Source organism: Poromitra crassiceps (assembly GCF_964638095.1).
Source record: "Poromitra crassiceps genome assembly, chromosome: 14".
NCBI lineage: Eukaryota > Metazoa > Chordata > Actinopteri > Beryciformes > Melamphaidae > Poromitra > Poromitra crassiceps.
In genome coordinates this window covers 3,454,399-3,471,351 of record NC_139633.1, presented here as the reverse complement: position 1 = coordinate 3,471,351, position 16,953 = coordinate 3,454,399, and the positions used below count along the sequence as shown (strand labels likewise).

Genomic DNA, 16,953 nt, shown 5'->3' with positions numbered 1-16,953 from the left:
AATGAGACTACATAATGAATATAGTCACAACTCTACAGCAACACTACATGTATTTTAAGTAGTGATCATGTAGAGGTTCTACTACTTGCTTGTATAGTGAATATGTAGTCACAACACTACAGCAACACTACAATATTTTAAATAGTAATCATGGTTCTACTACTTGCTTGTATAGTGAATATGTAGTCACAACATTACAGCAACACTACACATATTTTAAGTAGTGATCAAGTAGAGAACTATTACTTGGGCAGGGCTAAGGAGGCCAAATTGAGGGCAGGTGTGGAGGGACGCAGCACACAAGGAATTGACAACACCAAACTAGACATGAGTTCATGAGAACTGCAAAGCTAATGTTTATTTTTCACTGTTGTAAACTAAATAGAGATGTCAAGCAGAACAGTTTCAGGACGAAAGAGCCTCAAAACACCCAAATACAATAAATACAACAGTGACAGCAACGACACAATAACTCTAAGTAGAAGGCATTTTCCTAAACCACAATCAAGTCTAGCATGGTGTGTTAGCTAGCTAAAACTAATCTAAGCATGTTAGCCTGTGTTCACTTATCAAAGATACTTCGTAATGTCCAGATATGAGGGTGTATAGGGTGGTTGTGATTGACTCTGTGTGTGATTGGAAGTCAGCTTATTTTGCTGCTCAACTTATTTGCAGAGTGAAAGTAATGCCAGGCCAAGGCGTCTAGTGCTTACTGCATGTAAAGAGGTCAAGTGCACCACCACTACCAGGAGGAAACTGGAGGCGGTTGCTGGTAAGAATAAACGTTTTTTTTTTATCTTGTCTCATGAGGTTGGCCTGTTTGTAAATTGAAAAAGACAATTATGCACACATCCAAAAAAACTTACAGGGGCTGGACAAAAGGTAATAACAAAAAATATAAAGTCCGCACACTGAGGCTCCATCAATGGTTTTTTACTTGCAACGTTTCGATCTTCACAGGATCTTTGTCAAGTAAATTCCCACATGTGACTTACAGGTGGCTGTTCTATGCATGTCTCATAAGTTATGTGATGGATAAGTGTGACTGCGGCAAAAAAAAAAAAAAATTATATATACTTTTTTTTTTTTTTATAATATATTTTTATATATATTATATTATAATAACTATACACAATAAAGCATTAATAAAGCATTAGTAAATACTTAATTAACCATGAATTCATCATATATAAAGCATTACTCATATATTACTAAGCATTAATAAGTAAGCCATAAACACAGTTATAAACATGTTATTCCCGATTAATAACCTAATCTATAACGTCTTTAATGATTGTATTCTCATACTTTGTAAACGATAGATTCACCATTTATAAATAAATATTATATCAATTACAATACAAACCATTTATTTAGGAGTTGTTAATGGTTCATGAGAACATTTAGAAAGTGTAAGTAAATGATTAACAACTAATTTATATTGATGTGTACATTTCTACATAACATATGATTTAGACATGGTTAGTGAGTGTGTTAGTAGATGGTTTATAAACACTTATTGATACTCAAACTCATGATTAATTAAGGTAGTTACTAGTGATGTGACGTTTGCGAACGATCCGAATCTATTGAACGGCTCTTTGCTATGAACGAAGGGAACAGAGTCTTACTTGAGAGCCGTTGATTTTAATGTTGTGCCCAAATTTCACTGCCTGCCGCCTCCCCACCACACACACAGGCTAGACCTCCCTCCTCCCTCCCTCTGCTAGCCCGCTGAGCAGGGAGGATAGGTGCACTCGTTGCTACCGGCGCATGCTGTAACTGGCCTGGGTGGGTGGACTCAGCTTAATATCAAAACGGGCTACGCCGCGGAGTGCATCTGCTGACTTTCTGGGCAACAAAGTGTTGCATGAATTGCATTCAAGGAAAGCCAACTTTATTTACACAACACATTCCATAGAAGAAGTAAATTCACTGACTAAGCAGATGGATATGGTGTCACCTTGTGTCATGTTTACAATGCAGATCAGTGACATTAGGTCTGGAAATACTGTATGAGTAATTTAATGCTGCTGCAGTCCACAGATGCAAAATAAAATAGTGGTGGGTCTAAGATCAAATCTGATCCAAATCATACAATATCATTATCCTAGTGATTTCGCAGATAAACAGTAGCCTTTTGACTTTGCACTATAACTATTATTTATTTATTTGTTTATTTACACATCTGACACAATACATTTTACCCAATTATGGCTTAATATTGACACCCTCTCATTTGGGATTAACTCGTTGAGACAGCGTTTATTCCAAAGCAGTTATTTTTAAAAACAACTAAAATATAGGAAAAATAGCAAATATCTCATAAAATGATAATAGCTCTGGAAACTGTACAGTGATGTAACACAGCAAGACAGGAAATGAGCAAACTTCAATGATGCTGGAATGCTCCTTTGACGTTTGACCAACATTTTGCAAACAGATGATATAAACTGTACTGTAAACATGTTATTTACTGAGAGACAGCAGCTGCTCTTCTGTAAAATTTACTATAATGCACGTACACCCATTTGAATCCAAGCCAGTTAAGTCATATTAACAAAGGACTATCAAATCAAAGCTTTGAGGAACTGTCACACCTTCATCTCACAGACGCATTTGTTCTTCATGTCACATTGCAGATCATTCCATTTTTTAGAAAAATCTTTCTCAACACAGTCCTCATTGTCGTTAGCATTGTCAGGCTGCTTCCATCCCCAGTACCTGAAACAGAGGAGGAGAAGGAGTCAAACCCTGTGGTGAAGACATCATCCATACTGTAGCTACAGTGACTCTGAAGTCTCACACCAATGAGTCAGAAGTGATCAGGTCTTACTCTGTGGTCAGAGGTGATCCATCCACCCATCTCCAGATCCCGTCTTCATCTCTGTCTGTCAGACCAATCCACACCTTCCTTTTTAGTCCAACCAGGAAGTCCTGTTTTTGGAGAGATAATTAGAGGGTTCACACACACACACACACACACACACACACACACACACACACACACACACACACACACACACACACACACACACACACACACACACACACACACACACACACACACACACACACACACACACCTGTTCCTCTTTGCTGTTGATGATCACCAGATCAGCTCCTCTCTTCAGACAGTCCTGCCTGCTCTCCTCCCAGGTTTTCAGCTCATCAGAGACGTAGTACAACTTAGAGCCAAATGTAGTCCAACAATTGGCTGCGACAAATCAACACAACAAAACAAAACATGTCACACTCACACATAAAATAACTAAAAGTGAACTGCTTTCATTTATTGATATCATACTTATGATCAAAATCTACTTACTCTGGGTACATAAACTACTCTCTCCCAGGATGTTGTTACTGGTCTGTAACTCGTCTCTCTCCTTTGTCAGGTTGTTGTAACTGGTCTGTAACTGGTCTCTCTCCATCTTCAACAGCTCAAGTTTCTGCACATCTGAATTATCTGAAAGTGGTCAGATAAAACCATGTTCCTTGAATGAGTCCTTCTAGGTTGGAGGAATTGAGATATCTGCTTCTCTAAGTTGGCAGTGACCAAACATAATGAATTGAACATAGAAAGACACTCACGCACGATGAGACGCAGAGAGACGTTGAGAGCAGCTTGTGTAGCACACAGCAGCCCAACGCTCACCAAGACCAGCTTGTAAACTTTTCCCTCTGTGGATCAAACATTCACATGTAGGACAGCAGCTCACAAAACCATTTCCACTGCTCACTGCTGTTGAGTGTCAAGAAAATGTATCAAGCAAAAGTGAAATCTTCAAATCATCTTCCCATATTTTTCTTACCATGTCTCTTGGCTGCCTGCTGACGCCTCTTAGCAGAATGAGCCGTCACGAGAGGATCGTCGTTTATCTCAGTTATTTCTAGTTCATCTCGTCGAGCAGACCTCACCATGCTGCATCTCTCTCTGCTTGTGACTTCTGCATCTGTTGTTGCTCTGTCAGCATTTGGGTCACAGCTCTTACCTCACTAAAGCAGGGCAGTTAGTCTCCAACACATATATGACAACCCCTGAGGTGGCAGCTCATACCACATTAACCCCCAAGGTGCCTGCTCAACATTACACACACACACACACACACACACACACACACACACACACACACACACACACACACACACACACACACACACACACACACACACACACTATTATTTTGCAGACAATGCAAAGGCAGAGAACAATAACTCCCAAATAAGGGTCAAAGGTCAAGTTTGAGCTAAAAAAGAAAATACTGGTATGTAGATAAATAACTACATCAAAAAACAAAGAATTTGCCTACAATGCATTTGACTGTACAACAGAAAAGTTGAAAGTAAATTTTCTCAGTTCTACACTCTGGCGAGTTACTACCCCTTTTTGCCTTGTACATGGCAGTGTACAGGGACAAAGGGTGGGCAGTTTTATTCACATTGAGGTAATTGAAACCATGACCTCCTCAAGCTTCATAAATGCTCTCAGGAGATGTTTCTCCATCAGAGGCTCTGCCACACAGCTTCGATCAGACTGGGACCAGTTTTATTGGAGCTACAAGGAGCTGAACATGGATTCACAATCCCCCTGTGATTCAAGCATCGAAGACTACCTCCTACAACATATGGGTGGTGCTTAGGAGCGCCTGATTGGAGTCGCACGACACATTTTAGATTCCATGCTCCTCCAAGTTGGACTTTTCAAACTCACACATGAAGTCCTAGTCACCTTTTATAGAGAGGCAAAAGTGAACGTCACTTCCTGCTTCAGCACTGTACCAGATATTTTCTTCTGCAATTTATTTTCCCATAGACTGTACCGTTTGGTTTGAACAAGTAAAACTATTTTTTATAAGCATTTTATGAAATGTCTATGGAAAAATAGATGGCGGATGAAAATCTCTGGTACAGTGCTGAAGCAGGAAGTGACGTTAACTTTGGCTCTCTATGGCAGAGGTCATTGCCATTGTCAGGACATTGATCCCTGTATCCACCGCCGACCTGGAGGCTCCCCTCATTCTAACACCTTCCATGCTGCTGACGCAGAAAACGGGTGCATCTCTTTCTCCAGCCAGTGAGTTCTCAAAAGGACATTTGCTCAGGAAGTGGAAGAGAGTTCAAGCCTTGGCAGAGACATTCTGGGCTATAGGTGGCTTTGGAGTCATGGAGACGACTCTATACATGAATACTATTCTCCGGGGCGTACGAGCAGGCGAGGAGAGAGAAAGAGAGGAGCAGACAGAGGGGCAACCAGCAAGACACAATGATTCACAAAGACAAGTCACAATGAGTTTATTAGACACATACAGTGTGGAAAATACCCCCCCGAAATGATCCTTTAATAAGTGCTACAGAAAGCATTTCATACACCTATTAAAAATAATTACATAATTGTGTTTGAACATATCTGAGTAATTCATTAATTATGTGCAGAATAGATTGTTCAGATATACCGTGGTTAGCTACACTGTGATCGGTAGGTTTACGGCTGTATGGTTAGACAAGTGTCGACAGATGTTTTACGAAAAGTGTCGGACGAGACTGAGGCTCAAACGACGTATCGGGAGAGGTCGAGCCATCTGCACAAGCTGGCGCACGCACGCACGCGCGCGCATGCACGCACGCACGCGCACACGCACACACACACTATAACCATAACTTTTGTTTCCACTGACTGATTCTTCTGTCCTCATGTCTGTTTCCTGTCATTGACTGCAGTAGCGGTGGTTGGTTGTGGACTGGATGCTGCCTGTAGCTTGCTGAGCGTGTATCGTGCTGCAGATATCTGCAGAGTGCAGTTTGCACGCTGCACGGCCTGCTCTGGTGGTCTGTGGGAGGAAGCTCTTGCAAAGGCTCCCTGCCAGGGTGGCAATTTCATCATTTTAGGGGCAAGGCCATTTTTCGCAATTTCTTTTTAGGGCACCAACGCCACATGCCAGGGCACAAAGGCCATTGCTCTATTGACATTGTGAAGGGGAATTTTCTGAAATGTGTGTTAAAATGAGCCAATGACACATCAAAGGCTACATTAAACTGAGACCACTGACACTTTTAAAGTAACTGACAGTAGCAGGCTGGTAACAGGGCACTGCCAAGGTGACCTTAGAGATCTCAGGGCATTACGGCCAGAGGGAGGGGCAACGCAAGGCCATTCCCACCCTGCTCTGCGCTATATGCAAAAGTTACACATCCAGCCTGTGAAATTTTGTATCAGCTGACTGTTTCAACTATCAACAAATGCTCAACAAACAATGCAATTTATAAGTTGATTAAGACACCAAGACCTTGGGGACACCCAGGCCCGTAGCCAGAGAAATACCGAGGTCATTTTAGCGCGGCGTGGGGGGACCAGGGGGGGGGCTGTGCCCCCCCGATTAGGAAATGGTGTCCATTTTAAAGTAAAATGCTTCAATCTGGTGCACTTTGAGAGCAAAATTAAGAGGCTAGATCTATAAAGAACTACAGACATCATGTTGGATTAATATCCTCTTTACTGTGCTGTTGCTTTAAAATGATACAAAAAATAAATGTCTCCGCATATAATATAATTTATATTCTGCATACAGGTTACATGGCAGAATACTGCTCAATTAAATACAATGCTCCATCTACACAAACATCACTTACAGGGGAGTTACTTACCCATTCACTTCAATAGAACAACTGTCCCCAAAGTCTAGCCCCAATCTACCCCCATTGCAAAATTTGAACGTTGTGGTGAGTTATGTCTCTTCCTTCTATAGCACACAGAGAGGAAGCAAATTGTTGCATTTCTGATCAACTGTCATATACTGTATCATGTTATTTATGAGGGCTTTAAAACATCAATGACAGATGCATAGATCTATTAGATCTACTGTATATTAAAAAAAATTAAAACAAATTGAAAATACCGAGGTCATGACCTCTGTGTCCTCAATGGTAGCTATGGGCCTGGGGACACCGTAGAAAATGGAAAAAGTACAAGGAAAAAAGTGAAAAGCGAGCACACTCCAAAAAATTATGCAACTTCGGTGCAGGGCACATGTAATATCAAGTCACAACAGAAAAGCCAGCACACAAAAAAAAGTAGTTTTAGAGGTTTTAATACCTTAGTCTGGGGCAGCAGCACAGCAACAAACAGGTTTTGGAGCATAGGCCTTCTTCAGTGTTGTGAAGAAGGTCAGTGTGTCCTGCCCTACGTGTACGTGAGTGGGATCTGCATAGAACCAGCCGGCTGCTTCTGTGCGGACATGCCGAGGTAAGAGTGCTGCCTGTCGGCTTGGAGCGTGGACTAGCCTCGGTAAAGAGCCTTGGTAAACACGATATTCCTGGAATGCAAGTTTAACAAACCAGTTACATGTCCTTTGCATTCTACATTAAATTAAGACATTGCCGTTAGTTTTATTTACATACTTATTGGCCAAATATATTAACATATATGGGCTAGAAAAGTCTGCCTATGTAGGCACTAAGCAGCCATCTTGCCTGCTCAGAATGAAGATTGATTGACAGCTGTCATGTTGTGATATGATTGGTTGAAATGGGGTTGAAATTGTATAGTTCTTTGTTACGTCAGCATACTGATTAAAGTTATGAATTAAATTAACTTTTGATGTGGAAAAATGTGAAAAACTAAATTTGATTTTTGTGAATTGTTTTGCATACATTATTAAATAGTTGCACTGAATACCCAGATATGTGAACTAAAATAGAAAAAAAATATTTTTTCATTTCAGTTCGACTTTAAAGTTTGACCAACATTTTGCAAACTGATGCTGGGAGAAAGCAGCTGCAACAACAGCTCATCAAAGCTGTTATTAATGAGGAACTGTCACACCACCTCACAGACCCAGCGCTTCTTGCTGTCACATGACGCGTCATTCCAATTCTTAAAAGGGTAAGGGCGAAAATTCAGCTCAGCACAGTTCTCATGAGAATTGTCAGGCTGCCCCTGACTCCAGTACCTGAAACAGAGGAGGACAAGGAGTCAAACCCTGTGGTGAAGACATCATCCATACTGTAGCTACAGTGACTCTGAAGTCTCACACCAATGAGTCAGAACATGTGATCAGGTCTTACGCTGTGGTCAGATTTGATCCATCCACCCATCTCCAGGTCCCTTCTTCATCTCTGTCTGTCAGACCAACCCACATCCTTTCCTTTAGTCCAAACAGGAATTCCTGTTTTTGGAGACGCAATTAAAGGGTTCACTTGCATGTGCATGTGCACACACACACACACACACACACACACACACACACACACACACACACACACACACACACACACACACACACCTGTTCCTCTTTGCTTTTGATGATCACCAGATCAGCTCCTCTTTGCTGACAGGCCTGCCTGCTCTCCTCCCAGGTTTTCTCCAGCTCAGCAGAGACGTAGTACCACTTAGAGCCAAATCTAATCCAACAATTATACGTTTGGGCTGCTACAAATCAACACAACAAAACAAAACAAAACATGTATGTTAAATGATCACACTCACACATAAAATAATAACTATGTGAACTGCTTTCATAATGATATAATTTAACTTGTCATTAACATTTACTCACTCTGGGTACAGAAACTCTCTCCCAGGCCCAGGATGGTCTGTAACTGGTCTCTCTCTTTAGTCAGTCTGTTGTTACTGGTCTGTAACTCATCTCTCTCTCTGGTCAGGTTGTTGTAACTGGTCTCTAACTGGTCTCTCTGTTCAGTCATGTTGTTGTAACGGGTCTCTAACTGATTTTTCTCACTGGTCAGGTTGTTGTAACAGGTCTGTAACTGGTCTCTCTCTCTGGTCAGTTTGTCCACCCGTTGATTTCTCTCCTCGTTCCTGCTGGTTTTGTCCTGAATAACTGCCATAGGAGATAAACAACATGTTGGTCTCATATAACATTCACATGACTTATTTAGATGATCTATAACAGCCATCACCAAACTGAAAACTCACAATGGACTGCCAGGCCGATGATCCCAGCCAGGAGGAGAAGACACAGCAGCCCCAGAAACACTGTGGCAGCTCGGAAAGGATTCCTCTTCTCTGAGCTGACAGTGACTGGACTGACTGTGGACACAGATGAACTGTGTTGGGGAACGTTGCTTTTATAAAAGTAATTTGTAAGGCACAATGTTACAGTACTAGTTATTAGGGGTGGGGGAAAAAATCGATTCACCTAAGTATCGCGATTTTTAATGTCACGATTTTTTGGATCGATCTTTTATTCCAGAATCGATAATCGCAAATAAATAAAAAATATTTTTTTTTTTTTTTTTTTTTTTTTTTTTTTTTTTGGGTGCTTGCAGTCAGGCCACTCACTGAACAGCAGGCCAGGCGCCGCCTACTGGTTTACTAGTGGTTTTATTACTTTATTAGTTAGTCTGAAGTAATAATTACACTTCAGGGTTAAAGTGGGTGCATCTCATTGTAAAATTGGACTTCAAACGGCCCAAATCTGGCTTCAAACGGCCCAAATTTCACGCGCGTTGGCCCATATCGGCCTGGCCTGCTTGGTATCTAATGCCCGGCCTGAATTATGATCCCAGTCCGCCCCTGTTTTTAACTATATCGCCCAGCCCTACTCATGATATATAATATAGAGTCTCTAGTGTATGATTCAACTTTTCCCATGTTCTAATCTAGTGTAAAAAAGCAAACAAACTGAAAAAAGAAAAGAAAAAAATAAACAAAAATCGCAATAAATCGTAATATCGAATCGCAATAATCGTAGAATCGCAATACTTAAGAATCGCAATATAAATCGAATCGGCACCCAAGAATCGTGATAGTATCGAATCGGGAGATAAGTGAATCGCCACAGCCCTACTAGTTATGGTACAAACTTACTCATTATTAAACTTTTTAGAGTTATTTTGCATTCTACATGTCAAAAGCATATTGCAATACAACTTCCACAGTCAAGTGTTCTGTCAATCATTGTTTTAAAATGCAATGCAATATGCTCTGTTTTTAAAACCATAGCAAATGTCATTAAATATGACTTAGCTTGCACTTCTCCAATTAGTTTGTTGTCAGCCCAAGATCCTGTGAGGTTTTCTCTCTTTTTTTTTTTTCTTTTTAATACATATTTGCTCTAACAAAAATGGAATGATGTCAACAAAAAGTAAAAGAAACATTCTAATTTTAAAAAGTAAAGCATATCAAAAACTGAAAAGGTGTCACTAGTTGCCACAAAAATGATAGATAGATAGATAGATAGATAGATAGATAGATAGATAGATAGATAGATAGATAGATAGAGATAAATACTTTGCTGTTGACCCTCAGTAGTGTCCTGTGGCATGCTCTCCTCCACTGAGGGGTTGTCATAAGTCCTCACGCTGTCTGCGCTCTCATAGATGTCCACAGTCCTCTCCTCCTTCTCATCTCTCTGATATCTAACCTTCTTGGTGAGGTCTATCGTGGCGTACAGATCGGCAGACATCGCTGTATAATCACTGTTTTCTCACCACACATCAGCTGTGAACCTGAATCAGTTCAGATGTACTCTAATGGGTGCTCTATTCTGCTCTGCTCACTCCAGCAACTCACTGTATTTCGATGTTCAGCAAATAGAGAAGTAGCTAGAAATTTACAACCTGCATAAGGGGGAAATGGAAAAAAAGAGGAAGTCATACTGTAATACAGTATTGTCCTGTTAATCCCTAAGCCTATTTTTCAGCTCACCTGCTGAAAATGACATGCCCGAACTGAGCCAAAAAAACACACCACTATTTTGGATGAAAACCACCTGAAAATCATGGGTTGGCAGCCAAATTCTTCTATGGAGGAGTAGAGTAATATCTTATGAGTGTTTGTATCAAAACAAATCTTTAGAAAGTGAACTATAGCAATTTTACAGGTGTTTTACTACAGGTAGGCCCAGGCGGACCTGATCTGGCCACATTTTGGCCATCCTGTGTGCCATTTGACTTTTCTATGGTAGAAGACTGAAATACTCACTATAAAACACTATAACACAATCACTATAGGTACTCAGTTAATATGCGTTATGGTTCGATAACCCTCAAGCGTTATATCTGTATTTTTACTGTGTGAAAGGGCTTCTTCATTATCCAGGCAAAGCTGGCACGTTACGCAGAGGGATATCTCAGGAACCCATTGGCCGATTTCGATGATTGACACCTCTATGGAAGCGTCAGAGCCAATCAACGTGGACTGAAATAATGTACGTCAATGTACGACAAATGTACGACAATTTTCCAGGAAATGCCGTGGAACCAAACACAAAGCTTGTGTATTCTGTGAAGATGACCACTCCATGTAAAACCCTCCATATGGCTTTGTAAACACCTGACTGTAAAAAAAACGCTTCAAGATGATGAAGAGGAGTAGCAATTAGTAGCGTTTTTAAGTCAAACACAACTTTTGATTGGAAAACAGCAAAGGTAAGACGTAACTTGTAGTTTTATCTGTAAAACGTTAAAAACTTTTTTGCTGTTATTTGACAGCCAACTGAGTGAGTTTTCATCTCTCAGATAAGAGCTATACCTCATTGGAAAGAGCAGGCTCTTTGCTATCGAATGCCATCTTGTTTGGAGAGAGAACGATTCACTCGCAAAAACAAATCACCACATAAACGCAGGCATGCACCGTTTTATGTTTTTGCTACATGCTGATATTGTTTTTTGGGGTTGGAATTATTTGTGACAGCTCCTGGCGTTTCGACCCACAAGTAGGCCGAGGTCATTTTTCAGTTTTTTACAGATTCTGAAAGTGCAGACTGTAAACTTTCAAATGATGTGTCACACATTGTAATCTGAAAAAGGAGATATGCTTATCTGACACTACATGAAAAATCTGCTTTCCGGGCAAGTAAATGACCGCATAGTGCTCAATATGTGGACACTATGTGGTACTTTCCCCCCACTTTTACAGTCATTGGCTCAGGGCTGATCTATAGAACCAATCGGTTGGTTGTATTTGTAGCTGTTTGTAGTTTTCATCCAATTAATACCTTCCCATGGCCAGGGGCGACATCCATTCGGACATCAGAGGCTCTGCCAAACAGCTTCGATCAGACTGTGGGACCAATTTTATTGGAGCTACAAGGAGCTGAACATGGATTCACAATCCCCCTGTGATTCAAGCATCGAAGACTATCTCCTACAACAAAAATGCTCCTGGGTTTTTAACCCTCCACACTCCTCACATATGGGTGGTGCTTGGGAGCGCCTGATTGGAGTCGCACGACAAATTTTGGATTTCATGCTCCTCCAAGTTGGACCTTTCAAACTCACACATGAAGTCCTGGTCACCTTTTTGGCAGAGGTCATTGCCATTGATCCCTGTATCCACCGACCTGGAGGCTCCCCTCATTCTAACACCTTCCATGCTGCTGACGCACAAAACGGGTGCATCTCTTTCTCCAGCCAGTGAGTTCTCAAAAGGAGATTTGCTCAGGAGAGAGTTCAAGCCTTGGCAGAGACATTCTGGGCTAGAGGCAGCAAGAGTATTTGAGGACACTACAGAGTCGGCAGAAGTGGCAATCACAGAAGCCCAATCTCAAAGGAGATATAGTTCTGATGAAGGACAATCAGACAAAAAATAAATCAGTCGCCAATGGGGATTATTGTGAAGGTCATTCCCAGTAAAGATGGACTAGGAAGAAAGGTGGTAGTCAAAGTAACGAGAAATCAGATGGTCAAGACTTTCTCCAGACCCATTTCTGAAGTGGTACTGCTTTTCTCCCAGGAAGACAAGGGAACTCCACGTGGTCACGTCACGTCTGCGCCAATGCCGCGGAGTCACACCCCCCCCCCCCCCCCCATTTTATACAGATTTGGATACACATCAGCAAGGCTAATGTTAACAATAAGGCCACTCACACACAACTACACAACAAATACAGTACGCTCTGCAACAACCCCAGGCACGTGCACAGATAGACCCCAGGAGGCGCTCAAGCACCTGCCCATTTGGCATCGGCCATCACAAGATGTTTAATACTTCCTTGGCATATAGAGCTTCTCTTTATTATTGAGCTTTGATTATTCTTGATTATTACTTGTGAGCTCTTTCTTAGTGACCTGCCCACCTCTGCTATAGATGGCAGGTTAGAGGTATGCAGATATTCATGTATGCCTGTGCAGATCCAGATGTCATCGAGATGTTATGACTGGCTTACTGGATTGTGATGAACAACATCGCTGTCAAGCAGGGGTTTTCTGTGATGAGACAACCAGACAGGAGCCTCTCTGCATAGCTCTCAAGATGCCAAGTCAGATGTGCCTTTGTTGCTGCAGTAATTGGCTGTAGATGTACAGTAGAGGCAGGTTTTCATGATTAGTTCCTCCTATCTGGTAATCATTCATCAATCAATCATCTGCTGCAGTGTTGGAATGCAAGGCTGCAGACTCATCACGGCCCTCCATGGCACCTCCATGGCACCTCCATGGCACCTCCATGGCACGACACACCCTGCCTGCCATAACACCTTGATAACATCTTGTTGCAGAAATATTGTGCACACCAACAGAGGCTCCTCTGACCTGCCATCAGGACAGAACTGGGCACAATTTATTCTTGTTGCTGTTTTCAATACTTTAATACACATAATCAGTGAGTCAGTCAGATGGAGGATGATGGCAGACATGCTTCAGTCAGCTTTACAGCATTTGATAATGACTGAATCTATTGAGATGAATGCAGGTAAAAGCCATTATCCCTTATTCATTTCCCTTATTAAATCTATACCACTCATAAAGGAGGAAATGTAGCCTAGATAAAGAGAAGCAGGTCATATTTCAGATGTGTGCTGTGTGAAAGGGACTGGAACTCAACATCACAGATGTATCTTGCCACTATCATGCCACAGAAAGGCACCACACTCTTGCTTGATGTGTGGGTGTTTGTGTGTGTGTGTGTGTGTGTGTGTGTGTGTGTGTGTGTGTGTGTGTGTGTGTGTGTGTGTGTGTGTGTGTGTGTGTGTGTGTGTGTGGGTGTTTGTGTGTGTGAACAAATTCAGCCTTTAGACAGTTTTGACTCGACAACATAAACATTCTAAATTCGTACTTCCTGTTGCATTGTTTGCCAATCCAGTAGCTGACAGGAAATAAACTAGCTTTGTTCCCTGGCAACACAATTCCGTGAAAAGCGTCTATATGCCTAACTAATATCAACCCAGTTAGGGCTTTATCCGCATGCACTTATGCTGCATTTATGTGCTCCTCAGATGGTCCGCTTTTCCCGAGTTGGCAAGACATTCTTCCGATGTCGATGTGTTCATGTGCTGCTCGTGGTGTCGGAATGGTCGGAATGTGGAAACCAAATCAGGGTTAATGCTAATGGGTAACCTTTAAAATAAATGTCAAGTCATGTTACCAACATTTTTGCAAAGTTTCTGAGTCACTTTTCCAACTTGACTGGGAACTGGGAACTGGGAACATTCATGTGAATGTTCCCAGTTGGGATCTCATTTTTCCTATTACTCCGACACCACATGAATGCAGCATAATGCCTCCCCCCAAACCAGGTGGGTTAGGATTGGTGCGAGTGGGGAGTGGAGGACGTGCCCCTTTTTATTTTTTGCCCCTGCCTAGAGAGTCTGTGCACACTACTGAGCACACTCGCCTCTCTCTCTCTCTAACCAACACACACTGGTGTGTCAGCGTGCTGTATGCACATCAGGTCTACCACAATTCAATCACAGCAGCAAACATACTGTAGATCAAATATAAAATACCAGTAAATAAAAAAAATAGAGCAAACATAGAGATGGAAAAAATAGTCCTACCTTTCCTACACACACCCTAACTCTCCAGCTATGATCTCAATCCATTTGCACGCCTGCTTCATTGTCCAACATCACCTCCTTATATACTGGACATAATACACTTTTAGAGACGCACAAAATCTTGCTGTTGAGGCTTTTAGGGGGTCTCAAGGGTCCCCAGGGTGGGAATTTCGTCATTTTAGGGGCAAGGCCATCTGGCGTTCGGCGTCGCAATTTGTTTTATGTCACAAGGCCACATATGCCAGGTCACAAAGGCCATCGCTCTATTGACATTGTGAAGAGCGGTTTTTCTGAAATGTGTGTTAAAATGAGCCAATGACACATCAAAGGCTACATTAAACTGAGACCACTGACACTTTTAAAGCAACTGACAGTAGCAGGCTGGTAGCAGGGCACTGCCAAGGTGGCCTTAGGGATCTCAGGTCATCACGGCCAGAGGGAGGGACAAACTAAGGCCATTCCCACCCTGCTCCGCGCTATATGCAAAAGTTACACATCCAGCCTGTGAAATTTTGTATCAGCTGACTGTCAACAAGAATTGTTTCAACTATCAACAAATGCTCAACAAACAATGCAATTTATAAGTTGATTGTCAAAGTCTACCTGCTCAAATTAGGCCACTTACACATTATGGTTTGTGGACTGTCTTCATTCGGTTCATGTTGAGTTCACTATAACCTGATGCTGCCAAATGGTTTTGTTTTCACAAGTGTGATCTGTTCTCATGATCTTGTGTGAATCCAGCTGCCTTACAAGGTTCACTTTATTATGAATCCAGCTGCCTTACAAGGTTCACTTTATTATGCACATAAAATAAACTGTTTCGTGCAGGGGTTGATTCGCAAACTTTTTCAGCTTGGAACCCAAAAGATACATTTGTTGTTTCCCGGGGAGCCCAAACTCACAAATATACATGAGTTGCCATGACATCTTAATTAGTAAACTATCAATAAAGGAATTTGGGGCATGTGAAATGCATCTATTTATGTCCTGTATATAGCTTATTTTCCGACACTCAGAGGCTCATATCCTTATATCATACAGACAATGAGAAAAATAACAATCTATTTACCTCGGTGACACGTCTGCAGCCTGTGGTTCGCTGTCTGTCACGTTGGTCGAGATATAGAAGCCCCCATTCCACCGCTGCTCAGGTGTACTCCATTATTCTGGACCGGCTCAAATAAATACATGCGGCCATCGAATTAAAATGCATCGTCCATAATCTCAAAATCAAATAGAGAGCCCTGCAGGGATGACGTATTTTTGTAGTCGGAATGCGGAAGTCCCGGACTTCCGGGTTCTTCATTGTTTCTGCCTATGGGGTTTTTGAATGGGTTTTTGGCACGATGCTTCAAGGTCCGTGGGCAACACAAGCTGAATCAAATGTGAACCAGTGTTCAGCGGGATAATCTTCACACATGAGTGGTTCAGCGGCTCCTGAGCCGAAGGTCAACCGAAGGTCGCCAGCGAATATATGTATAGGCCCAATTCACCTATAGTAGCCTATATATGAACGTTACGATATTAGACAACAAAAGACTGAATAGTGCCCGATTGAAATTTTGTGCTGACCAAATTTGATGGACAACCTCAGCGGATTCAGGACCGCGGACAGCACAGGCACGGATTCAGGACCGCGGACAGCACAGGGATGGATTCAGGACCGCGGACAGCACAGGGATGGATTCAGGACCGCGGACAGCACAGGGATGGATTCAGGACCGCGGACAGCACAGGGATGGATTCAGGAGCGCGGACAGCACAGGGATGGATTCAGGACCGCGGACAGCACAGGGATGGATTCAGGACCGCGGACAGCACAGGGATGGATTCAGGACCGCGGACAGCACAGGGATGGAGTCGTTTTTAGATGTTTTCAGATTAGCGGGCTATCGACATTGCGGGTTGTCGGCATAGTGAGCGGACCCTGTAAAGATGCACATGAAGCACTTCAAATACATTTGTATGATATAACTTCCAACTTGAGTGTATTTGTTGTATGACATTTGTATTCAAGTTTGGTGCATTTGGTTGTGGACAGGAGCACATTTTATTTTGACAAATCTGACCCAATAAATGTTACACAATTCTGGCTTAATATTCATACCCTCTTATTTGGGATGAACTCATTACATTTAGACAGTGTTTATTTCAAAGTAGTTACTTTTAAAAACAACTAAAAACATAGGAAAAATAGTAAATATCTCATAAA

The 16,953-nt window shown here is 42.0% G+C and overlaps 2 protein-coding genes across 2 annotated transcripts; both read right to left on the bottom strand.

Annotated features, from left to right (window-relative positions):
- Nucleotides 1–2,326: 2,326 nt before the first annotated feature.
- LOC310788943 (C-type lectin domain family 6 member A-like) lies at nucleotides 2,327–3,947 on the bottom strand. Its single transcript, XM_083650531.1, has 6 exons — nucleotides 3,816–3,947; nucleotides 3,595–3,684; nucleotides 3,329–3,469; nucleotides 3,087–3,217; nucleotides 2,837–2,937; nucleotides 2,327–2,724 (listed from the first exon to the last, which is right to left on the bottom strand). Exons 1-6 carry the CDS (start codon nucleotides 3,922–3,924, stop codon nucleotides 2,595–2,597), a joined length of 702 nt encoding a protein of 233 aa, XP_083506657.1. The 5' UTR covers nucleotides 3,925–3,947; the 3' UTR covers nucleotides 2,327–2,594.
- A 3,182-nt stretch (nucleotides 3,948–7,129) lies between these two features.
- On the bottom strand, nucleotides 7,130–10,427 carry LOC310789623 (uncharacterized protein; the record flags this gene model as incomplete). Its single annotated transcript, XM_083651271.1, has 6 exons — nucleotides 7,130–7,949; nucleotides 8,065–8,165; nucleotides 8,283–8,428; nucleotides 8,556–8,840; nucleotides 8,936–9,049; nucleotides 10,253–10,427. The coding sequence occupies 6 exons, from the start codon at nucleotides 10,425–10,427 to the stop codon at nucleotides 7,817–7,819; spliced, it is 954 nt and encodes a 317-aa protein (XP_083507397.1). The 3' UTR covers nucleotides 7,130–7,816.
- Between the last annotated feature and the right edge of the window lie 6,526 nt (nucleotides 10,428–16,953).

Bases quoted from the DNA above. Each gene is read 5' to 3' on its own strand.
- LOC310788943 (XM_083650531.1), bottom strand. From the start codon at position 3,924: ATGGTGAGGTCTGCTCGACGAGATGAACTAGAAATAACTGAGATAAAC. The intron at 3,218-3,328 runs GTAAGTAGATTT...GATTTGTCGCAG, and splicing joins GAGTAGTTTATGTACCCAGA to CCAATTGTTGGACTACATTT. The intron at 2,938-3,086 runs GTGTGTGTGTGT...CTCCAAAAACAG, and splicing joins TCAACAGCAAAGAGGAACAG to GACTTCCTGGTTGGACTAAA.